General features: G+C 45.8%; 1 protein-coding gene across 5 annotated transcripts in view; it reads right to left on the bottom strand.

Annotated features, from left to right (window-relative positions):
- The window catches only part of zbtb47b (zinc finger and BTB domain containing 47b), a 338,016-nt gene that overhangs the window by 16,435 nt on the left and 295,008 nt on the right, over positions 1-26,573 (bottom strand). For all 5 annotated transcript variants that reach the window (XM_072508103.1, XM_072508102.1, XM_072508101.1 and 2 more), the window contains 3 exons: positions 20,680-20,827; positions 18,191-18,306; positions 2,971-3,115 (listed from right to left, as the gene is read on the bottom strand). In XM_072508103.1, coding sequence (XP_072364204.1) covers positions 2,971-3,115; positions 18,191-18,306; positions 20,680-20,827 — 409 coding nt within the window. The remainder of the gene's footprint in view (positions 1-2,970; positions 3,116-18,190; positions 18,307-20,679; positions 20,828-26,573) is intronic.

Here is a 26,573-nt window from a genome sequence, read left to right as displayed (position 1 = left end):
TGGGGTCGGATGATGTGGAGTCTGTGTGGGTAGAGTTGAGGAACCACAAAGGCAAAAAAACCATAATGGGAGTTATGTACAGGCCTCCTAACAGTGGTCAGGACCAGGGGCACAAGATGCACCATGAAATAGAAAGTGCATGTCAGAAAGGCAAGGTCACAGTGATCATGGGGGACTTCAATATGCAGGTGGACTGGGTAAATAATACTGCCAGTGGACCCAAGGAAAGGGAATTCATTGAATGTTTACAGGAGGGCTTTTTGGAACAGCTTGTGATGGAGCCCACGAGGGAACAGGCCATTCTGGACTTAGTGTTATGTAATGAGCCAGACTTGATTAAAGATCTTAAAGTAAGGGAGCACTTAGGAGGCAGTGATCATAATATGGTCGAATTCAATCTCCAATTTGAAAGAAAGAAGGTAGAATCAGATGTAAAGGTGTTACGGTTAAATAAAGGTAACTACAGGGGCATGAGGGAGGAACTGACGAAAATCGACTGGGAGCAGACCCTAGTGGGAAAGACAGTAGAACAGCAATGGCAGGAGTTTCTGGGTGTAATTGAGGACACAGTACAGAGGTTCATCCCAAAGAAAAGAAAGGTTATCAGAGGGGGGATTAGGCAGCCATGGCTGACAAAGGAAGTTAGGGAATGCATCAAAGCAAAAGAGAAAGCCTATAATGTGGCAAAGAGTAGTGGGAAGTCAGAAGATTGGGAAGGTTACAAAAACAAACAGAGGATAACAAAGAGAGAGATAAGGAAAGAGAGGATCAAATTTGAAGGTAGGCTAGCCAGTAACATTAGGAATGATAGTAAAAGTTTCTTTAAATACATTAAAAACAAACGGGAGGCAAAAGTTGACATTGGGCCGCTCCAAAATGACGCTGGTAATTTTGTGATGGGAGACATGGAAATAGCCGAGGAACTGAATAAGTACTTTGCGTCAGTCTTCACAGTAGAAGATGTAATATCCCAACAATTCCAGAGAGTCAGGGGACAGAGTTGAATATGGTAGCCATCACAAAGGAGAAAGTGCTAGAGAAACTAAGAGGTCTAAAAATTGACAAATCTCCGGGCCCAGATGGGCTACATCCTAGAGTACTAAAGGAGATAGCTGAAGAAATAGTGGAGGCGTTGGTGATGATGTTTCAAAAGTCACTGGAGTCAGGGAAAGTATCAGAGGATTGGAAAATCGCTGTTGTAACCCCACTGTTCAAGAAGGGAACAAGGAAAAAGATGGAAAATTATAGGCCAATTAGCCTGACCTCGGTTGTTGGCAAGATTCTAGAATCCATTGTTAAGGATGAGATTTCAAAATTCTTGGAAGTGCAGGGTCGGATTAGGACAAGTCAGCATGGATTTAGTAAGGGGAGGTCGTGCCTGACAAACCTGTTAGAGTTCTTTGAAGAGATAACAAATAGGTTAGACCAAGGAGAGCCAATGGATGTTATCTATCTTGACTTCCAAAAGCCCTTTGATAAGGTGCCTCACGGGAGACTGCTGAGTAAAGTAAGAGCCCATGGTATTCGAGGCAAGGTACTAACATGGATTGACGATTGGCTGTCAGGCAGAAGGCAGAGAGTTGGGATAAAAGGTTCTTTTTCGGAATGGCAACCGGTGACGAGTGGTGTCCCGCAGGGTTAAGTGTTGGGGCCACAGCTGTTCTCTTGATATATTAACGATCTAGATGACGGGACTGAGGGCATTCTGGCTAAGTTTGCCGATGATACGAAGATAGGTGGAGGGGCAGGTAGTATGGAGGAGGTGGGGAGGCTTCAGAAAGATTTAGACAGTTTAGGAGAGTGGTCCAAGAAATGGCTGATGAAATTCAACGTGGGCAAGTGCGAGGTCTTGCACTTTGGAAAAAAGAATAGAGACGTGGACTATTTTCTAAACGGTGCCAAAATTCATAATGCTGAAGTGCAAAGGGACTTGGGAGTCCTAGTCCAGGATTCTCTAAAGGTAAACTTGCAGGTTGAGTCCGTAATTAAGAAAGCAAATGCAATATTGTCATTCATCTCAAGAGGCTTGGAATATAAAAACAGGGATGTACTTCTGAAGCTTTATAAAGCATTAGTTAGGCCCCATTTAGAATACTGTGAGCAATTTTGGGGCCCACACCTCAGGAAGGACATACTGGCACTGGAGCGGGTCCAGCGGAGATTCACACGGATGATCCCAGGAATGGTAGGCCTAACATACGATGAACGTCTGAGGATCCTGGGATTATATTCATTGGAGTTTAGGAGGTTGAGGGGAGATCTAATAGAAACTGACAAGATAATGAATGGCTTAGATAGGGTGGATGTAGGGAAGTTGTTTCCATTAGCAGGGAGACTAGGACCCGGGGGCACAGCCTTAGAATAAAAGGGAGTCACTTTAGAACAGAGATGAGGAGAAGTTTCTTCAGCCAGAGAGTGGTGGGTCTGTGGAATTCATTGCCACAGAGGGCGGTGGAGGCCGGGACGTTGAGTGTCTTTAAGACAGAAGTTGATAAATTCTTGATTTCTCGAGGAATTAAGGGCTATGGAGAGAGAGCGGGTAAATGGAGTTGAAATCAGCCATGATTGAATGGTGGAGTGGACTCGATGGGCCGAATGGCCTTACTTCCGCTCCTATGTCTTATGGTCTTATAGGTGAGATATTGAACGGAGAACAGTCAAATGTGGAACCGACAACACAATTGGAAAAGGGCCGGGAGAAATTGGAGCTGAGCGGGGCACTTGCAGAAAAATGGAAATGGGTGGAGAAACAAATCAAAACAACTGGTAAACATAAATTTATTCTCTCAGAATGAATCAAAAGACCAAAAAATTTTAAATGATTACTTTTCTTCCTCTCCTCACTTTCCAAAAAATTCTGGCGCAGATATATCTCAGCTATCCTTAAAGGATTGAAAGGTTAAATTGTCCGTTTGAGCTTTGAGCGCTGAACACAATAGCTGTTTGATTGACAAAGTAAAGAAGTCATACCAGTGTGCGTCTTCATATGCTCATCAAAATACTGCTTCATGTTAAAATCCTTGCCGCACCATTGGCACATGAACTGCTTGTGTCCGATGTGGATGCTCATATGAGAGCGCAACTGATACTTATACTGGAATCTTTCATTGCAGTTCTATTAATCAAAGACATAAGTGTATAAAGGCAAGGTTAGTGTAGCTCCTTACAGTATGCGCATACCCCAGCATACATTAATCATAGAATTTACAGCACAGAAGGAGGCCATTCGGCACACTGAGTCTGTACTGGCCCTTGGAAAGAGTGCCCTACTTAAGACCACGCCTCCATCCTATCCCAATAACCCAGTAGCCCCATCTAACCTTTTGAACACTAAGGGGCAATTTAACATGGCCAATCCATAGACCCATAGACCTTACAGTGCAGAAGGAGGCCATTTGGCCCATTGAATCTGCACCGGCCCTTGGAAAGAGCACCCTACTTAAGCCCACATCTCCACCCTATCCCCATAACCCCACCTAACCTATTTGGATACTAAGGGCAATTGAGCATGGCCAATCCACTGAACCTGCACATCTTTGGACTGTGGGAGGAAATCGAGCACCAGGTGGTAATACACACAGACACGGGGAGAACGTGCAGACTCCACACAGACAGTGACCCAAGCCGGGAATCGTACCTGGGACCATGGAGCTGTGAAGCAACAGTGCCAATCACTGTGCTATCGTGCTGCCTTAACCTGCACATCTTTGGACTGTAGGAGGAAACCGGAGCACCTGGAGGAAACCCACGCAGACATGGAGAGAAAGTGCAAACTCCACACAGTCACCTGCAGTCGGAACTGAACCTGGGTTCTGGAGCTGAGAGGCAGCAGTGCTAACCCGTGTGCCACTGGGCTGCATGCCCCAGCTTTCAGTCAGGGATTTTTATACATTTGGTGATTTTCACCACGTACCAGTAGGAAGCGACTGGAAACATGGTTCTAAAACAAATGAATTCTCCACTTTCCTTGCCATCACCTGCCCCCCGGAGATCATACAATGAAAGGCAGACGCTGGAGGAGGTGGAACTCCAAAGTTAAACACTGGCCTGCATACATGTCAACAGCTGCACAAAACCAAAAAATCCCATTGGGCATGGGCTCATGCATCTGATTTGATACCAAAATCCAATAGTGCCATCAGCAACCTGCCACCGACTATTGTTCTGCCCTCTCTATCCTCTGCTCTACCCCCGCTCCCTTTACCTAGCTTCAGCTAATATAAAAATCAGAAGTAGAACAAGCCAAAACAAGAGGTCCAGACAGATCTCTGCTGTAGGAAGCTGCTTCTAACACTTCTCATGGACAAGAAAATAGGAAAACAGAATAACTTTGCTGGAACCACAAGCTGATGCTTTACACCTAATCTTCCATTGGTTCTTTGCCATCTTGAATTCATTGGAAAGGAACGTTTTTTATTACAGGGTGAACATAAAGGCTATTTCAGTCCGGTAAGCCACCCCAGAAAAATGGGGACTTATAGCATATCATGGGGCAAGGCCAGGGAGAGGGGGGACTGGGAAGTTCATTGGACTCGCTACACTGCTGTGCGTGGGCAGATACTGAGCAGTGCCTGTTGCCCACAGTGAGAAAGCAGGTCAGCGGGAGATGCCAGGAGACATGTCCCAGTAGCACCGGTGGCTTGGGACCCAGCAGCCTACAGGTTTAATTGGACCATGGACCAGGGGGATGGGAGATAAATTCCTACACATTTGTTCCATATGCATATACGCAAATATTTTAAAAATATAGGAGTAGATAACATGATCTAGTGAGCCTATAACAAAGTGAATCAACTGCCACAAATATTTATCAGATGCATGACACTTATCAAACGGCATTTTGACACCATACATAGGTTATCTTCCTATACGGTTTACTATTTTAGGACATCTTTGCAACATAAGCACATAAGAAATGGGAGGAGTAGGCATTATTGCTCTTCATGCCTGCTCAACGGTTCAATAAAATCTTGACTGATGGGATGTTGGCCTAACTCCACTTTCCTATCCATCCACCCGAACCTTCGACTCCCCTCTAGTTTAAGAATGTATCTCACTTTTGAATATATTCAATCACCCAGCATACAGAAGTCCAAAGATCAATGGCCCTCAGAGGTCACCTCTGTCCTAAATGGGAGACTCTTTAGTCTGAAACTGTGCCCCGCATCTCAGCCCATCCCTCTGTCCTCTTCACACAAGTTTCTGCATCCTGCTACATAGTGCAGTGTTCCGATGGCAGCCTTGTGCTCTTTCCAGCAGTTAATCAAAGACTTGAAAATCTCTTGTGAAACACAAAAATCAGCATGTCACCTGACATGCAGCAGTCAGCTGCAATGTTAAAGTGATTTACAATCCAAGACAATCACAAGCCTGGCCCTATGAACCCGTCCAATGCACCTGCTATAAAATCCTTCAAATAGTATTATTTGGCACTGATAGCTTATTAACCACCTGAAGGGTGGCACGGTAGCACAGTGGTTAGCACTGCTGCTTCACAGCGCCAGGGTCCCAGGTTCGATTCTCGCTTGGGTCACTGTCTATGCAGAGTCTGCACGTTCTCAGTGACTGCATGGGGTTCCTCCAGGTGCTCCGGTTTCCTCCTGAAAGACGTGCTGTTCGGTAATTTGGACATTCTGAATTCTCCCTCAGTGTAACCGAACAGGCGCCGGAATGTGGTGACTTGGGGATTTCACAGTAACTTCACTGCAGTGTTAATGTAAGCCTACTTGTGACAATAAAGATTATTACTATTATACTACAGCACTGGCGACACCATATCATGGTGGCTCTATCTACAGGAGTGGCAGAACTCCTAGAAGCACGTATTTGTCTCGACATACACAGTAAGGACTGATCTTTGTACAAACAAGAGTATGTAGTTGTAACGGGCCTCCAGATAATGTCTTCCAGCAGCCGTTACCCCAAGTTTCAGAAGTTCCTCAACTGCCTTCAGTTGGTGGAAGGGCTAATTATTGAAACTGAGCTAGGCCACTCAGGAGTGAAACAAGTAATCACTTTGTCACAAAATGATTAGTGGAAATCTGGAACTTTTCTCCCAGTGTATGCTGGGGTTTCAAAACAGAGATGATAGATTTTACTTAAGTAAGGGAGTTAGTGGATGAGGAGAAAGGATGGGTAAATGCAGATCACCCACAAACTACCTGATGGCAGACAGACCTTGAGGGGCATAATGACCATCACTGGGTGCAATGCTGACAGAGCAACTTGTAAGGTGGCAACTATCACCAAGCTTACTTGTCTCATCACCAACTGCTTAATGTAATCACTTACGGAAGGCGTGGCAAAGAAAGATTCATACTCAGGATCATGGAATTCAGTCATGTTTATGCCAGCTCTCTGTAGTGCCATTGCCCCGACTTCTGCACGTAACCCTGCACATTCTGCCGATTCAGATAATAATCTAATGCCCTCTTGAATGCTTCAAAGAACAAAGGAAAGTACAGCACAAGAACAGGCCCTTCGGCCCTCCAAGCCTGCGTCGACCATGCTGCCCGTCTAAACTAAAATCTTCTACACACTTCCGGGGTCCATATCCCTCTATTCCCATCCTATTCATGTATTTGTCAAGATGCCCCTTAAACGTCACTATCGTCCATGCTTCCACCACCTCCTTCGGCAGCGAGTTCCAGGCACCCACTAACCTCTGTGTAAAAAACTTGCCTCGTACATCTCCTCTCAACCTTGCCCCTCGCACCGTGAACCTATGCCCCCAAGTAATTGACCCCTCTACCCTGGGAAAAAGTCTCTGACTATCCACTCTGTCTATGCCCCTCATAATTTTATAGACTTCTATCAGGTCGCCCCTCAACCTTCTTCGTTCCAGTGAGAACAAACCAAGTTTATTCAACCTCTCCTCGTAGCTAATGCCCTCCATACCAGGCAACATCCTGGTAAATCTCTTCTGCACCCTCTCTATAGCCGCCACATCCTTCTGGTAGTGTGCGACCAGAGTTGAACACTATACTCCAAGTGTGGCCTAACTAAGGTTCTATACAGCTGCAACATGACTTGCCAATTCTTATACTCAATGCCCCGGCCAATGAAGGCAAGTATGCCACCTAAGTTGCCCCTTTCAGTGACCTGTGGACCTGTACACCAAGATCTCTCTGACAATACTCTTGAGGGTTCAACCATTCACTGTATATTCCCTACCTGCACTAGACCTTCCAAAATGCATTACCTCACATTTGTCCGGATTAAACTCCATCTGCCATCTCTCCGCCTAAGTCTCCAAACGATCTAAATCCTGCTGTATCCTCTGACAGTCCTCATCGGTTTCCGCAATTCCACCAACCTTTGTGTCGTCCGCAAACTTATTAATTAGACTAGTTACATTTTCCTCCAAAACATTTAAATATACTACGAACAGCAAAGGTCCCAGCACTGATCCCTGCGGAACACCACGAGTCACAGCCCTCCAATCAGAAAGGCACCCTTCCATTGCTACTCTCTGCCTTCTATGACCTAGCCAGTTGTGTATCCATCTTGCCAGCTCATCTCTGAGCCCGTGTGACTTCACCTTTTGTACCAGAAATCGAATCTCTCTCCACCACACTTCCAGGCAGCACATTCCAGATCCTAACCACTCGCTGTGTGAAAAGATTTCTCCTCGAGCCTCCATTACTTTTTTTGTCAAATACCGTAAATCTGCGCCCTCTTGTTCTTGATCCTTCCAGCAATGGGAATAGTTTCTCCTTAACTGCTCTGTCCAGGCTCCTCATTATTTTGAACACCTTGATTAAACCTTTTTATTTCCATGGAAACAGTCCCAAATTCTCCAATCTATCTACGTAACTGAAGTTCTCCATCCCTGGAACCATTCTTAAGAATCTTTCATAGAATTTACAGTGTAGAAGGAGGCCACTCGGCCCATCGAGTCTGCACCGGCTCCCGGAAAGAGCACCCCACCCAAGGACAACACCTCCATCCCATCCCCACAACCCAGTAACCCCACCCAACACTAAGGGCAATTTTGGACACTAAGGGCAATTTATCATGGCCAATCCACCTAACCTGCACATCTTTGGACTGTGGGAGGAAACCGGAGCACCCGGAGGAAACCCACGCACACACAGGGAGGATGTGCAGACTCCGCACAGACAGTGACCCAAGCCGGAATCGAACCTGGGACCCTGGAGCTGTGAAGCAATTGTGCTATCCACAATGCTACCGTGCTGCCTGTACTCCAATGTCTTCACCTCCTTCCCAAAGTGTGGAGCCCAGAACTGGGCACAATACAGTCGAGACCGAACCAATGTCTTAGAACAGACGAACATAAGAACTAGGAGCAGGAGTAGGCCATCTGGCCCCTCGAGCCTGCTCCACCATTCAATGAGATCATGGCTGATCTTTTGTGGACTCAGCTCCACTTTCCAACCTGAACACCATAACCCTTAATCCCTTTATTCTTCAAAAAACTATCTATCTTTATCTTAAAAACATTTAACGAAGGAGCCTCGACTGCTGCACTGGGCAAGGAATTCCATAGATTCACAACTCTTTGGGTGTAGAAGTTCCTCCTAAACTCAGTCCTAAAGCTACTTCCCCTTATTTTGAGGCTATGCCCCCTAGTTCTGCTTTCACCCACCAGTGGAAACAACCTGCCCGCATCTATCCTATCTATTCCCTTCATAATCTTATATGTTTCCATAAGATCCCCCCTCATCCTTCTAAATTCCAACGAGTACAGTCCCAATCTACTCAACCTCTCCTCATAATCCAACCCCTTCAGCTCTGGGATTAACCTAGTGAATCTCTTCTGCACACCCTCCAGTGCCAGCACGTCCTTTCTCAAGTAAGGAGACCAAAACTGAACACAATACTCCAGGTGTGGCCTCACTAACACCTTATACAATTGCAGCATAACCTCCCTAGTCTTAAACTCCATCCCTCTAGCAATGAAGGACAAAATTCCATTTGCTTTCTTAATCACCGGTTGCACCTGTAAACCAACTTTTTGCGACTCATGCACTAGCACACCCAGGTCTCTTTGCACAGCAGCATGTTTTAATATTTTATCATTTAAATAATAATCCCTTTTGCTGTTATTCCTACCAAAATGGATAATCTCACATTTGTCAATATTGTATTCCATCTGCCAGATCCTAGCCCATTCACTTAGCCTATCCAAATCCCTCTGCAGACTTCCAGTATCCCCTGCACTTTTTGCTTTACCACTTATCTTACTGTCGTCTGCAAACTTGGACACAGTGCACTTTGTCCCCAACTCCAAATCATCTATGTAAATTGTGAACAGTTGTGGGCCCAACACTGATCCCTGAGGGACACCACTACCTACTGATTGCCAGCCAGAGAAACACCCATTAATCCCCACTCTTTGCTTTCTATTAATTTTTTTTTTTTTTTTAAATAATATTTTATTGAAAATTTTTGGTCAACCAACACAGTACATTGTGCATCCTTTACACAACATTGTAACAATACAGATAATAATGACCTTTTTTATTTAAACAAAAACAACAACAAATAAATAAATATTAAATAACAAAAATAAAAACTAGCCCTAATTGGCAACTGCCTTGTCTCAGGCCACCCCCCCCCCCCCATCCCTCCCTCCCCCCCCCCCCCCCCAAAGTCCTGGGCCGCTGCTGCTGCCTTCTTTGTTCTCCCCTATCTATCTTTCCGCAAGATATTCGACGAACGGTTGCCACCGCCTAGTAAACCCTTGAGCCGACCCCCTTAGGACGAACTTAATCCGCTCTAACTTTATGAACCCCGCCATATCATTTATCCAGGTCTCCACCCCCGGGGGCTTGGCTTCTTTCCACATTAGCAATATTCTGCGCCGGGCTACTAGGGACGCAAAGGCCAAAACATCGGCCTCTTTCGCCTCCTGCACTCCCGGCTCTTGTGCAACCCCAAATATAGCCAACCCCCAGCTTGGTTCGACCCGGACTCCTACTACTTTCGAAAGCACCTTTGTCACCCCCATCCAAAACCCCTGTAGTGCCGGGCATGACCAAAACATATGAGTATGATTCGCTGGGCTTCTCGAGCACCTCGCACACCTATCCTCCACCCCAAAAAATTTACTGAGCCGTGTTCCAGTCATATGTGCCCTGTGTAATACCTTAAACTGAATCAGGCTTAGCCTGGCGCACGAGGACGACGGGTTTACCCTGTTTAGGGCATCTGCCCACATCCCCTCCTCAATCTCCTCCCCTAGCTCTTCTTCCCATTTCCCTTTTAGTTCGTCCATCATAGTCTCCCCTTCGTCTCTCATTTCCCTATATATATCCGACACCTTACCGTCCCCCACCCATTTCTTTGAGATGACTCTGTCCTGCACCTCTTGTGTCGGGGGCTGCGGGAATTCCCTCACCTGTTGCCTCGCAAAAGCCCTCAATTGCATGTACCTGAATGCATTCCCTTGGGGCAACCCATATTTCTTGGTCAGCGCTCCCAGACTCGCGAACTTCCCATCCACAAATAGATCTTTCAATTGCGTTATACCTGCTCTTTGCCACATTCCATATCCCCCATCCATTCCCCCCGGGGCAAACCTATGGTTGTTTCTTATCGGGGACCCCCCCAATGCTCCGGTCTTTCCCCTATGTCGTCTCCACTGTCCCCAAATCTTCAGTGTAGCTACCACCACCGGACTCGTGGTATAGTTCCTTGGTGAGAACGGCAATGGGGCTGTCACCATAGCCTGCAGGCTGGTCCCCCTACAGGACGCCCTCTCTAATCTCTTCCACGCCGCTCCTTCCTCCTCTCCCATCCACTTACTCACCATTGAAATATTAGCGGCCCAATAATACTCACTTAGGCTCGGTAGTGCCAGCCCCCCCCTATCCCTACTACGCTGTAAGAATCCCTTCCTCACTCTCGGAGTCTTCCCGGCCCAAACAAAACCCATGATACTCTTTTCTATCCTTTTGAAGAAAGCCTTCGTGATCACCACCGGGAGGCACTGAAACACAAAGAGGAATCTCGGGAGGACCACCATCTTAACCGCCTGCACCCTCCCTGCCATTGACAATGCTACCATATCCCATCTCTTGAAATCTTCCTCCATCTGTTCCACCAACCGCGTCAAATTTAGCCTGTGCAATGTGCCCCAATTCTTAGCTATCTGGATCCCCAGGTAACGAAAGTCTCTTGTTACCTTCCTCAACGGTAGGTCTTCTATTTCTCTACTCTGCTCCCCTGGATGCACCACAAACAGCTCACTCTTCCCCATGTTCAATTTATACCCTGAAAAATCCCCAAACTCCCCAAGTATCCGCATTATTTCTGGCATCCCCTCCGCTGGATCCGCCACATATAGTAGCAGATCATCCGCATATAAAGATACCCGGTGTTCTTCTCCTCCCCAAAGTATTCCCCTCCATCTCTTGGAACCTCTCAGCGCTATCGCCAGGGGCTCAATCGCCAGTGCAAACAGTAATGGGGACAGAGGACATCCCTGCCTTGTCCCTCTATGGAGCCGAAAATATGCCGATCCCCGTCCATTCGTGACCACACTCGCCACTGGGGCCCTACACAACAGCTGCACCCATCTAACATACCCCTCTCCGAACCCAAATCTCCTCAACACCTCCCACAGATAATCCCATTCCACTCTATCAAATGCTTTCTCGGCATCCATCGCCACTACTATCTCCGTTTCACCCTCTGGTGGGGCCATCATCATTACCCCTAACAACCTCCGTATGTTCGTGTTCAGCTGTCTCCCCTTCACAAACCCAGTTTGGTCCTCATGAACCACCCCCGGGACACATTCCTCTATTCTCATTGCCATTACCTTGGCATCCACATTGAGGAGGGAAATTGGTCTGTAGGACCCGCATTGTAGCGGATCCTTTTCCTTCTTTAAAAGAAGCGATATCGTTGCTTCTGACATAGTCGGGGGCAGTTGTCCCCTTTCCTTTGCCTCGTTAAAGGTCCTCGTCAGTAGCGGGGCGAGCAAGTCCCAATATTTTCTGTAAAATTCAACTGGGAATCCGTCCGGTCCCGGGGCCTTTCCCGTCTGCATGTTCCTAATTCCTTTCACCACTTCTTCTACCGTGATCTGTGCTCCCAGTCCCACCCTTTCCTGCTCTTCCACCTTGGGAATTTCCAGCCGATCCAAAAAATCCATCATTCTCTCCCTCCCATCCGGGGGTTGAGCTTCATACAATTTTTTATAAAATGTCTTGAACACTTCATTCACTCTCTCCGCTCCCCGCTCCGTCTCTCCATCTTCGTCTCTCACCCCCCCCTATTTCCCTCGCTGCTCCCCTTTTCCTCAATTGGTGTGCCAGCAATCTGCTCGCCTTCTCTCCATATTCATACTGTACACCCTGCGCCTTCCTCCATTGTGCCTCTGCAGTGCCTGTGGTCAGCAAGTCAAATTCCACATGCAGCCTTTGCCTTTCCCTATACAGTCCCTCCTCCGGTGCTTCCGCATATTGTCTGTCCACCCTCAAAAGTTCTTGCAGCAACCGCTCCCGTTCCTTACTCTCCTGCTTCCCTTTATGTGTCCTTATTGATATCAGCTCCCCCCTAACCACCGCCTTCAATGCCTCCCAGACCACTCCCACCTGAACCTCCCCATTGTCATTGAGTTCCAAGTACTTTTCAATGCATCCCCTCACCCTTAGCACACCCCCTCATCCGCCATTCGTCCCATGTCCATTCTCCAGGGTGGACGCCCTCTTGTTTCCTCCCCTATCTCCAAGTCTACCCAGTGTGGGGCATGATCCGAAATGGCTATAGCCGTATATTCCGTTCCCCTCACCCTCGGGATCAATGCCCTACCCAACACAAAAAAGTCTATGCGTGAATAGACTTTATGGACATAGGAGAAAAACGAGAACTCCTTACTCCTAGGTCTACTGAATCTCCACGGGTCCACCCCTCCCATCTGCTCCATAAAATCCTTAAGCACCTTGGCTGCTGCCGGCCTCATACCAGTCCTGGACTTCGACCTATCCAGCCTTGGTTCCAACACCGTGTTAAAGTCTCCCCCCATTATCAGCTTTCCGGTCTCTAGGTCTGGGATGCGTCCTAGCATTCGCCTCATAAAATTGGCATCGTCCCAGTTCGGGGCATACACGTTTACCAAAACCACCATCTCTCCCTGTAATTTGCCACTCACCATCACGTATCTGCCCCCGTTATCCGCCACTATAGTCTTTGCCTCGAACATTACCCGCTTCCCCACTAATATAGCCACCCCCCTGTTTTTCGCATCCAGCCCCGAATGGAACACCTGCCCTACCCATCCTTTGCGCAATCACCACCTGTGGGAGAAAGAAAAGTTACCATACCGCAGGATTAAGTCATAAAACCCCTCTTCGCCCCCCCCCCCCCACTCGTCCCACCACTTTGTCCAAACGTTCATTTTCGTAGTCCAATCATTCCAATTTTTCTTCTACAATAAAAGTCCACGCTTCATCCGTCGTCTCAAAGTAGTGGTGCCTCCCTTGATATGTGACCCACAGTCTTGCCGGTTGCAGCATTCCAAATTTTATCTTCTTTTTGTGAAGTACCGCTTTGACCCGATTAAAGCTCGCCCTCCTTCTCGCCACCTCCGCACTCCAATCTTGATAGACGCGGATCACCGCGTTCTCCCATTTACTACACCGAGTTTTCTTCGCCCATCTAAGGACCATTTCTCTATCCTTAAAACGGAGAAATCTCACCACTATGGCTCTGGGAGTTTCTCCTGCTCTCGATCCTCGCACCATAACTCGGTATGCTCCCTCCACCTCCAACGGACCCGTCGGGGCCTCCACTCCCATTAACGAGTGCAGCATCGTGCTCACATATGCCCCGACGTCCGCCCCCTCCACACCTTCAGGAAGGCCAAGAATCCTCAAGTTGTTCCTCCTTGCGTTGTTTTCCAGTGCCTCCAACCTCTCCACAGATCGTTTCTGGTGTGCCTCCTGTATCTCCGACTTCACCACCAGGCCCTGTATATCGTTCTCATTCTCTGCTGCTTTCGCCTTCACGACCCGAAGCTCCTGCTCCTGGGTCTTTTGTTCCTCTTTCAGCCCTTCAATCGCCTGTAATATCGGGGCCAACAACTCTTTCTTTATTTCCTTTTTTATCTCCTCCACGCAGCGTTTCAAAAACTCTTGTTGTTCAGGGCCCCATATGAAACTGCCACCTTCCGACGCCATCTTGGTTTCTGCTTGCCTTCCTTGCCGTTGTTCCAAAGGATCCGCTGCAATCCGGCCACTTTCCTCTCCTTTTTCCATCCGTGTCCAGGGGGAACACCCTTCTGGTTTACCGCACGGTGTTTTTAGCCGTTAAAATTGCCGTTGGGGCTCCTATCAAGAGCCCAAAAGTCCGTTCCACCGGGAGCTGCCGAAACGTGCGACTTAGCTGGTCATCGCCGCACCCGGAAGTCCTGCTTTCTATTAATTAACCAATCCTCTATCCATGCTACTACTTTCCCCTTAATGCCATGCATCTTTATCTTATGCAGTAACCTTTTGTGTGGCACCTTGTCAAAGGCTTTCGGGAAATCCAGATATACCACATCCATTGGCTCCCCGTTATCTACCGCACTGGTAATGTCCTCAAAAAATTCCACTAAATTAGTGAAGCACGACCTGCCCTTTATGAACCCATGCTGCGTCTGCCCAATGGGACACTTTCCATCCAGATGCCTCGCTATTTCTTCCTTGATGATAGATTCCAGCATCTTCCCTACTACCGAAGTTAAGCTCACTGGCCTATAATTACCCGCTTTCTGCCTACCTCCTTTTTAAAACATTGGTGTCACGTTTGCTAATTTCCAATCCGCCGGGACCACCCCAGAGTCTAGTGAATTTTGGTAAATTATCACTAGTGCATTTGCAATTTCCCTAGCCATCTCTTTTAGCACTCTGGGATGCATTCCATCAGGTCCAGGAGATTTGTCTACCTTTAGCCCCATTAGCTTGCCCATCACTACCTCCTTGGTGATAACAATCCTCTCAAGGTCCTCACCTGTCATAGCCTCATTTCTATCAGTCACTGGCATGTTATTTGTGTCTTCCACTGTGAAGACCGACCCAAAAAACCTGTTCAGTTTCTCAGCCAATTCCTCATCTCCCATTATTAAATCTCCCTTCTCATCCTCTAAAGGACCAATATTTACCTTAGCCACTCTTTTTTGTTTTATATATTTGTAGAAACTTTTACTATCTGTTTTTATATTCTGAGCAAGTTTACTCTCATAATCTATCTTACTCTTCTTTATAGCTTTTTTAGTAGCTTTCTGTTGCCCCCTAAAGATTTCCCAGTCCTCTAGTCTCCCACTGATCTTTGCTACTTTGTATGTTTTTTCCTTCAATTTGATACTCTCCCTTATTTCCTTAGATATCCACGGTCGATTTTCCCTCTTTTTACCGTCCTTCCTTTTTGTTGGTATAAACCTTTGCTGAGCACTGTGAAAAATCACTTGGAAGGTTCTCCACTGGTCCTCAACTGTTTCACCATAAAGTCTTTGCTCCCAGTCTACCTTAGCTAGTTCTTCTCTCATCCCATTGTAATCTCCTTTGTTTAAGCACAAAACACTAGTGCTTGATTTTACCTTCTCACCCTCCACCTGTATTTTAAATTCCACCCTATTGTGATCGTTCCTTCCGAGAGGATCCCTAACTATGAGATCCTGAATCAATCCCGTCTCATTACACAGGACCAGATCTAGGACTGCTTGTTCCCTCGTAGGTTCCATTACATACTGTTCTAGGAAACTATCGCGGATACATTCTATAAACTCCTCCTCAAGGCTGCCTTGACCGACCTGGTTAAACCAATCGACATGTAGATTAAAATCCCCCATGATAACTGCTGTACCATTTCTACATGCATCAGTTATTTCTTTGTTTATTGCCTGCCCCACCATAATGTTACTATTTGGTGGCCTATAGACTACTCCTATCAGTGACTTTTTTGCCTTACTATTCCTGCTTTCCACCCAAATGGATTCAATCTTATCCTCCATAGAACCGATGTCATCCCTTACTGTTGCCCGGATGTCATCCTTAAATAACTGGGCTACACCACCTCCCTTACCATCCACTCTGTCCTTCCGAATAGTTTGATACCCTCGGATATTTAACTCCCAGTCGTGACCATCCTTTAACCATGTTTCAGTAATGGCCACTAAATCACAGTCATTCACGATGATTTGCGCCATCAACTCATTTACCTTATTCCAAATACTACGAGCATTCAGGTAAAGTACACTTATGTTGGCTTTTTTTAACCTCTGTTCTGAATCTTAACACCTCGATCAGTAAGTTATATTTCCTCTTAACCGTTCTCCTAATTTTCCTTGTCGTTGAACCCATATCTTCATGTAACAACCTGCCGCGTTGCTTACCATTAATGTTTTCACTTCCCGTTTTATTCCTTTTATATTCATGGTCCTATTCACTGAGCTCCTCGCAGTCACTGTACCTTGTACTGTCGCCCTTTTTGATTTTTGACTATGGCTTCTCTGCCTTACACTTTCCCCCTTACTGCCTTTTGTTTCTGTCCCTGTTTTACTACCTTGCAACTTCCTGCATCGGTTCCCATCCCCCTGCCACATTAGTTTAAACTCTCCCCAACAGCTCTAGCATCAGTTCCAGTCCTGCCCAGGTGCAGACCGTCCGGTTTATAGAAGTTCAACATAACCTCCTTGCTCTTGTTCTCTTTGTTCCTATTAATAAAGCCAAGGATACTGTATGCTTTACTCACTACTCTCTCAGGAGAAATCAGAATGTCCAATTCAACTAACAGCACGTCTTTCGGGAATTGTGGGAGGAAACCAGAGCACCCAGAGGAAATCCACAATTCTCCCTCTGTGTTTCCGGACAGGTGTCGGAGTGTGGCGACTAGGGGATTTTCACAGTAACTTCATTGCAGTGTTGATGTAAGCCCACCTGCGACACTAATAAAGATTATTAATCTGTTTGCTCCCAAAATGTGGTTTAAAAATTTAGCTCGACAGTCTGCATTTTCCCAGTCAAATTAGGGGCAGGCCAGAAGTGTATTGACGAAAAAGGGGCTGTCAGGGTCAGATTTCACATTTCTCTAGCAACTGTATACACACAAGAACAACGTTTACGGCCCTCTTTGGTCAGCGAGTGGAAAACCAGCCAGCCCATTGCTGGCCGAGTTCACAACCTGCATTGCTGGCAGGCTGAGGTCACTGAAACTCCAGTGTTCATACTATAGGTTAAGTATCCTTTATCCGGAATGCATGGGGCCGAGCGCGTATCCGATTTTCGAATTTTCCAGATTTCGGAATATAATGCGCATCTGCAGCAGGCTGGGTGCGACTTGCAGTGGGAGCTGCGCGCGTGCGACGGGGTGGGAACCGCGCATGTGTAATGCACGTTGGGAACTCTGCATGTACGATGCACATTGAGCCCGGGAACTCATAACGTCCGTCGGCGCTCGTAAAAAGTGCGGATTTGGGAATTTTTAGGTTTTCGGAATTTTAAATAAGGGGTGCTCAACTTGTAATGTTGTTGCTGCCTCATTCACTTCACTACGTTGGTCCCGAAGACTAGGCTGGTAATTAACACCATTATGGAACCTTCATTTTTCTAAAATAAATTTAGAGTACCCAATTCATTTTTTCCAATTAAGGGGCAATTTAGCGTGGCCAATCCACCTACCCTGCACATCTTTGGGTTGTGGGGGCCAAACCCACGCAAACACGGGGAGAATGTGCAAACTCCACACGGACAGTGACCCAGAGCTGGGATTGAACCTGGAACCTCGGCGCCGTGAGGCAGCAGGGCTAACCCACTGCGCCATCGTGCTGCCCTTGGAACCTTCATAACATCATGTGCCCCTAGCACCAGAAGCCATTGAAACACACCGACTTATTTAGCAGCATTCCCATATACATTTCACAAGGCGCTGACAGTGGCACAATAGAGCTAAGTAACTTGGGGAGAGAAAAAACACAAAAATAAAACCCCGCACAATCAAAACTTGATAAAATAATGATTGTACCTCAACGGACTTCATAAAAATAGCACCCAGGGCTCGTTATATCTGCTTCTGAAGCAAATCAAGAAATTTATTCTTCCAGTTTGATCTTTCCTCTGAACAAAAGCAGAAGGAAGTTATATTTTTACATCCAATCAATAATGATTTTGATTCTTTTCTGGCAAAATGGGACGGCGGGGAGTGGGGAAAAGAGATGTTGCAAATATCTGATAACACTTACCTCACATTTGAAGGGTTTCTCTCCCGAATGTTGAAGAGAGTGGACTTTCAGTGACATACTGCGTTTAAATGACTTCCCACAAGTCTCACAGGTGAATGGCATATCCTTCGTGTGAGCTGAAAGAGACAAGCTGATTACTGTAATAAACTGATGTAATCAAACATTTATTCTGCATTGCTTCATTTAGTTTCACTCTACCTCCCTGCCATTTCTGTTCAGTAACCTCCTCGATTTGAATACCTGGACGCCAAAGGTCACTGCAGCAGAAGGAGAACTTGCAGCACCCACCCTGTAGAATCCACTGAGCAGAAACTAGGACCTATATATTTACTGTTCAGTCTTTCAGGACCTATCGACAAAATTGTCAATAAACCACCTCTGGTAATCTTGTAATGTTCAACAAACTGGTAATTGAAGCATAATCATACCCACCAGACAATGTCAGTGGCCGTCAGCTTTCGAATCCGTAGTACAGATGGTACACAGCAAACTGTCTCTGTACAACCCTGCCGATTTCTGCATCAAACTCTTCACCCATTCTATATTTCTGTTTTTTGGATTTTTCCATTTGGTCTGAGCTCCCTTCCTCCCACAATAATTTGTGTAAGTTCAAGTTTGCTTCCTCCAAAAGGCACTTGGATTCTCTTTGCAGAAGTTCACAGCCAGTCTTGGCACTTCCCAAAGGGCAGCAATTGAAACTATCCCAATCTCCTCTCTCGCCAACCATCACACCCAGTATGCCCAATGGGGCGAATCTCATCTTTGGTGACGGTAACCTCACCAACCACTGCCCAGGAAGAGAAGACATTGCAGGAGTTGTTTGGGTCATGCACACTATTATACCTTTCTTCAGGTAAATTTTATTTTTAAAAAGTGGTTTTGATGAATTTTCCTACACATCAAACAGAGGGATATCATCACAGAGGAAATTATCTTCCCAATTGACGCAGCATGTTAGCATTTAACAGTCCGGGATCAGATACAACAGCCCACTTATCTGTTCCATTAACCCTAACTACAGCAGGGCAACATATAACCTTCAAGAGGTCATGTTCAGCTTGATGACACTACAGGTGCTTTCATTATTTCAGTTATTGTTTCATGGTATGAACATCAATGGCAAAGGCCAGCATTTGTTGCCCCTCCCCACCAGACCCGTTGCCCCTCCCCACCAGACCCGTTGCCCCTCCCCAACAGACCGTGAGAAGGTGCTGCTGAGCCACCTTTATAAACCACAAAGCGTGTGCGTGCTGTAGGTACACCACAGCATTGTTAGGCAAGGAGTTCCCAGACTTTGACGCAGAGTGGTGATGAAGTGTGTTTGGACTGGAGGAAGGCTCCAGGATCGTTCAGGGGTTGGTAATAGGATCATGGCTTTAAGAAATGTTGGTTAATAATCAAGACTTGGGTGCAGAGGGCACAATTTCAAAATTCTCAGATGACAAACTTGTAAGGATTGTGAGGGGGGTAATTATAGACTTCAAGTGTATGTGGATGGCTGGCGCAATGGGCAGATATGTGGCAGGTGAAATTTAATGTAGAGATGTGTGAAGTGATACATTTTGGTCGGAAGAATGAGCAGCAATATAAAATAAAGGGATGGAGGAACAGAGAGACCTGGGGTTATATGTACAGAAATCATTAAAGGTGGCCAGGTAGATGGAGAAAAAGTGGTTGATAAAGCTCAAGGTACCTTGGTCTTAGGTAGAGATGATGTGGAGTTGCCGGCGTTGGACTGGGGTGGGCACAGGTGATGAAGGAGCTACGCTCCAAAAGCTAGTGATTCCAAACAAACCTGTTGGACTTTAACCTGGTGTTTTAGAAAGAGAGGCGTAAGAGTGTAAAAGCATACAACCTTTATAAAACACTGGTTTGGCCACAACTGGAATATTGCGTCCAATTGTGGTTACCACACTTGGGATGCAGAGGCTTTAGAGAGAGAGAGTGTGGGAAAATGCTTCCACGGATGAGGGACTTCAATGACATGGATGGACTGCAGAATCTGAGGGTGTTCTCCTTAGAGAGGAGGTCGATGGGAGATTTGATAGAAGTGTTCAAAGATTATGAAGGGTCTACACAGATTAGGGTCAAGAACCAGAGGACACTGATTTAATGTGACTGACAAAAGCAGCAGTGTTGACATGAGGAAGCAACTTTTTATTTTCACACAGTAAGTGATTAGGATCTGGTGGAGGCAGACACAATTGGAGCTTTCAAAAAAGAATTGGAGATTAACATAGAGAGACACACTTTGCAGGGCTATGTGCTTTGGCAGAGGGACAGCGCAATCACGGAAGGCTGAAAGGCTTCCTCAGCCATAACCATTTTAGGAATAACTGTCACACGCAGAAGAGCCTCAAATGATCCTCAGTCCGGGAGGTTGCAGAAGAAACTGATATTGATATGTGAAATGCATTACAAGAATATTGGGAACTCCATTCAGCATTTTCCTGGAACTTGTAAAGCTTTCAATGATTTTATGCACTTACCGACCATGTGCTTTCTGACGTGGGCCATTGTGTAAAATTTCTTTTCGCAGATTTCACACGAGAACTTTTTCTCTGCATAACCATGTACTATTTTATTGTGTTCGTGAAGTGACCAGAGCTTCTTAAACCCCTTCCCGCAGGTGACACACTGAAATACAGAACAGAGTGACTCATTTAAAAAAATGTAATGTCAGCTGAACTCTGTGTTGATATGATATGGAGAATCCATAGAGGCGGGCCCTGTGGAGCAGTTCTGGATGCCTAATCAAGCAGGGCTGATTAAGAGATCAAGTTAAAAAACATGCCATTTTTTTTGCAGAAGGAAATGAAAAATTAGCTTGCAGAAATATTACAATGTGAAGTTACGAATTTAATTTGCAAGTGTGTTCAGAATGAACGGTTTTCATTCCACTTACAGCATTGCATACTTCGGGAGAATCCCATCCCACTCCTTTTCCACAGATTCCTTAAATCTCTCCTCCTCTCCAGAATAAGCACTATTTGAGAAACCTACTGTGATTCAAAACTACAAGAGCTTGGATCTCTGTGTCAGTACATACAGCTGAGACAATTTGCAAGTAATTCTTTTTGCAAGTCTGACAGTTCCTGCAAGTGTAACAGTGTGATCTCGGCAGTGACATTCTGAAATTTGGCAGAACAACTCTGTTCTGGTGACTGAATAAGTCAAATTGTTGTTTTCGTACATGTAATTCCCAAGCATTAGAAATAAGAGTAGGCCGTACAGTCACTCGAACCAGCTCCACTACACTAAGATCATTTCTGATTTTTCACTCGGGGTACAAAATTCCAAAGATTTACATCCCCAAGTGAAAGAATTTCTCCTCACTGGCTGACCCATTGTCCTCAGACTATGGCTTCTAGATTTAGGTTCTCCAATCGCTGGCAGTCAGGAGAAACATCATTCCCATCATCTACCCTGCCAAGCCGTTCAAGAATTTGATATATCAATGAGATCACCTTTCATTAGAGTCATACAGCACAGCAGGCAGCCATTTAGGCCCATTGAGCCCTTTAGAGCAATCCAATCAGTCCCATTGCCCTGTTTTAACTCTGTAACTCTGCAAGTTTGCTTCGCTCAAGTGCCCATCCAATTTTCTTTCTCACATCCCCCCCTGAATCTTTGGCCCAAAACCTTAGATCAGTTTACCCCAAATCCTTGTACCATCAACTAATGGGAACATCATTGTTTCAAAACTCCAGAGAATATAGACTCATCCCATGCAACCTCACCTCATATGATCCTTCCCCCTCTTATCGCAGGAATCAATCTCATATACCTTTGTTGTATCCCTTCTCAGGGAAGTACATAGATTCTTAGATAAGGAGTCTGAAGCTTTACTCAATATTCCAGATGTAGCTCAGCCAAAGCCATGGGGCGGTCCGGTAGGACAGTGGGTAGCACTATTGCTTCACAGTGCCAGGGTCCCAGGTTCGATTCCCAGCTGGGGTCACTGTCTGTGCGGAGTCTGCACGTTCTCCCCGTGTCTGCGTGGGTTTCGTCCGGGTGCTCCAGTTTCCTCCCACAAGTCCCGAAAGACGAGCTGTTAGATGAATTGGCCATTCTGAACTCTCCCTCTGTGAACCCGAACAGGCGCCGGAGTGTGACGACTCGGGGATTTTCACAGCAACTTCATTGCATTGTTAATGTAAGCCTACTTGTGACAATAATAAAGATTATTACTTAATTACAGCATTCCTTACTTGTATTTTATGGTCCCGTTCGTGGCCACTGCATACCTCAGAAGTGCTTTTCAGCTAATAAGGCACTTTTGAAGTTTGCCACTGTTGTAGGAAACACAGTAGCCAATTTGCACAAGTGAGGGGATAATAACTGGATCATCTGTTTTAATGGTTTTGCTCGAGGGATAAATATTGGCCGGGACACCAGGTGGAATACCGTGTTCTTTAAAACAGTGCCAAGGGACCTTTTACTCTCACCTGAGGGATAGATAGGGGCTCGATCTAACATCTCATCCAAATCGATGGCACCTTTGACTTTGTAACACGCCTCAGTAATGCATTAAAGTGTCAGCCTTGACTTGCGCACTCGGTCCTGGAGTGGAATTTGAACCCAAGACTGACTCAGAGGTCAGAGTGCTGCCAACTGAGTCGTGGCTGGCACACTTCTCACTCCAGCTACAAGCTAACTTTGTGTGCAAATTCCGCATAGTAATTATGGGATCATATTTCACAATCCCGTCAGTTTATAATTAAGCCCTGTGATCTACAGTAAAAAATTAAGTGCAAGTACAGGATGTTCAATATTTTGCTATTTCTCAAAATGTTTTTTGGAAAAGCACAGATTAGTGACTTTGGAAACCAACATGAAGAAGGCGCAAGAACTCCAAAATGGAAAATCTCATTCCCCTTCTACCATCCTATTCATATGGTGCAATAATGGGAGCTATTGACTAACCATGGCGTTCGGTCTCTACCAATTAGTCAATGGCAACCCCATAAATGAGGTGAGGAAAACTACTTCAGGCACCATAGGTTCAAAGTTAACTGTTTAGAACAGGTTCCCCAGATAAATGATGGAAGCAATGATGTACGGCTTGTTTACTAATATAATGATAGCTTTGAACTTGCTCACTTCCCTGCAGGCCATGTCCTTGGGGTCTATCATTCTGGACAAGCTACTACAAACATTGGTTTTCTTTTCCTTGTCGTTAGAGCTGCTATTTTCCAGTTCGGAAGTGCAACAAATCAATTTCAGCACAAGACAACAGGAAGAACCAGTATGGCCGTTGAAAATAAGTGTCAAAAATAACCAGGTTATCAAAAGAATGGAAAGAGAAATAATGATTGATGTTAAATTCTAGGGGGAGGCAGTGACATAGTGGCATCGCCACTGAACTAGTAATTCAGAGACCCAGGGTATTGCTCTGGTGACCTGGGTTTGAATCTCACCATGGCAGATAGTGAATTTTGAATTCAATAACAATAAGGAATTTTAAAAGTTTAATGATGACCAAGATGGTCAATTGTAAAATCCCATCTGGTTTACTAATGCCCTATAAGGAAGGAAAGCTGCCACCCTACCTGGTCTGGCCCACATGTGACTCCAGACTCACAGCAATGTGGTTGACTCCTCAATGCACTCTGAATAATAATCTTTATTGTCACAAATAGGCTTACATTAACACTGCAATGAAGTTACTGTGAAAAGCCCCGAGTCATCATATTCCAGCACCTGTTGAGGTACACAGAGGGAGAATTCAGGATGTCCAAATTACCCAACAGTGCGTCTTTTGGGACTTATGGGAGGAACTTAATAGAATTCTTTGAGGAAGTAACAAAGCTGATTGATGAGGGAAGGGCTGTAGATGTCATATACATGGACTTCAGTAAGGCGTTTTATAAGGTTCCCCATGGTAGGCTGATGGAGAAAGTGAAGTCTCATGGGGTCCAGGGTGTACTAGCTAGATGGATAAAGAACTGGCTGGGCAACAGGAGACAGAGAGTAGTAGTGAAAGGGAGTTTCTCAAAATGGAGAACTGTGACCAGTGGTATTCCACAGGGATCCGTGCTGGAACCACTGTTGTTTATGATATACATAAATGATCTGGAGGAAGGTATAGGTAGTCTGATTAGCAAGTTTGCAGATGACACTAAGATTGGTGGAGTAGCAGATAGTGAAGGGGACTGTCAGAGAATACAGCAGAATATAGATAGATTGGAGAGTTGGGCGGAGAAATGGCAGATGGAGTTCAATCCGGGCAAATGCGAGGTGATGCATTTTGGAAGGTTCAAAGTCAAGAACGAACTATACTGTAAATGAAAGAGCCCTGGGGAAAATTGATGTCCAGAGAGATCTGTGTGTTCAGGTCCATTGTACCCTGAAGGTGGCTGTGCAGGTCGATAGAGTGGTCAAGAAGGTATACGGCATGCTTTCCTTCATCGGAAGGGATATGGAGTACAAGAGTTGGCAGGTCATGTTACAGTTATATAAGACTTTGGTTCGGCCACATTTGGAATACCGCGTACAATTCTGGTCGCCACATTACCAAAAGGATGTGGATGCTTTAGAGAGGGTGCAGAGGAGGTTCACCAGGATGTTGCCTGGTATGGAGGGTGCTAGCTATGAAGAGAGGTTGAGTAGATTAGGATTACTTTCATTAGAAAGACGGAGGTTGAGGGGGGGGACCTCATTGAGGTCTACAAAATCATGAGAGGTATAGACAGGGTGGATAGCAAGAAGCTTTTTCCCCCCCAGAGTGGGGGACTCAATTACTAGGGATCACGAGTTCAAGGTGAGAGGGGAAAAGGTTAAGGGAGATATGCGTGGAAAGTTCTTTACGCAGAGGGTGGTGGGTGCCTGGAACGCATTGCCGGCGGAGGTGGTAGAGGCGGGCACGATAGCATCATTTAAGACAAATCTAGACAGATACATGAATGAGCAGTGAGCATAGTGATACAGATCCTTAGAAAATAGGCGACAGTTTTAGATAGAGGATCTGGATCGGCGCAGGCTTGGAGGGCCGAAGGGCCTGTTCCTGTGCTGTAAGTTTTCTTTGTTCTTTGTTCTTCTTTGAAACCGGAGCACCCAGAGGAAACCCACGCAGTCACAGGGAGGACGTGCAGACTCCGCACAGATAGTGACCCAAGCCGGGAATCGAACTTGGGACCCTGGCACTGTGAAGCAACAGTGCTAACCATTGTGCTAATGTGCTGCCCACTGTTGGCAGGTAATTAGGGATGGGCAATAAATGCTGGCCCAGCGAGCGACACTCACATTCCATGAATACATTTTTTAAAATTCAAGTGTTCAAATTGTATGGAGTGGTGACCAAAATTCTTGATGCAATTTGCTGCCAGTGGTGTAACATTCATTAGATCCTTTACAGGGAGGAAACTTCCATGCTGTACTGAAGAAAAATTACACATAATTAATTTTAACATCTTTACTTCAAATGGAGAATATACAGCAAATCTATTAATACCACCTTATAACCCTTTAAATATGCACGGAAAAGGTGGTAGTGCTTTTGCTAAACCCAAAGGCTTAAATCACTTCATTGCCATATTAACCAGGCAGGCTGCATCCGGGAAAAGGAGGTCTTCACATGGCCGAACAATGGTCCTCAAAAAGGATCAGCTGCAGGTCACCATGTAAAATGCGTTCTTAGCTACTTATCTGAATGCGGAGCTGAGAGATGCAGCCGAGCTCCTCTGAGCTCCACATTAAAAATCACAGGCCACAGCCAGACATTAATTTCTCTTAATAATAATAATCTTTATTGTCACAAGTAGGCTTACATCAACACTGCAATGAAGTTACTGTGAAAAGCCCCTAGTCTCCACATTCCGGCGCCTGTTCGGGTACACAGAGGGAGAATTCAGAATGTTCAAATCACCTAACAGTACATCTTTCGGGACTTGTGGGAGGAAACCGGAGGAAACCCACGCAGTCACAGGGAGAACATGCAGACTCCGCACAGACAAACTCGAATTAAACTGGGACCCTGATTCTGTGAAGCCATAGTGCTAACCACTATGCTACCGTGCTTTCCCTGCCCTCGCCCATCACTCAGAATGCTTCCCTCCGAGTTGGGCACCACCCTTGCCCAGCTGCCTACCATGGTTATTTTCCTTCCGAGCACCAGACCAGAATTATGGAACATAATATACCATTTGAGCACATCCGCTGGGAAGCCACTCTACTACCACCTCCGCCATAGCATCATAAAGTCACACTCCAACTGTTGGTCACTCATCTGTTGCTTCTCCTTCACCAGCTTTTCCCAGCACCTTGGTCTGTTGTTTCATGGCATCCATCCAATATGTATATATTTATAGCTCCGAGTATATATCACAATTGCAATATGAAAGGGAAACAACAAGTGTTCTAAAATGGTTATTGCACCCTCATC

This window comes from Scyliorhinus torazame, chromosome 6 (genome assembly GCF_047496885.1).
Source record: "Scyliorhinus torazame isolate Kashiwa2021f chromosome 6, sScyTor2.1, whole genome shotgun sequence".
In the NCBI taxonomy this organism is placed as follows: domain Eukaryota; kingdom Metazoa; phylum Chordata; class Chondrichthyes; order Carcharhiniformes; family Scyliorhinidae; genus Scyliorhinus; species Scyliorhinus torazame.
This window is presented reverse-complemented; position numbering and strand designations above follow the sequence as displayed.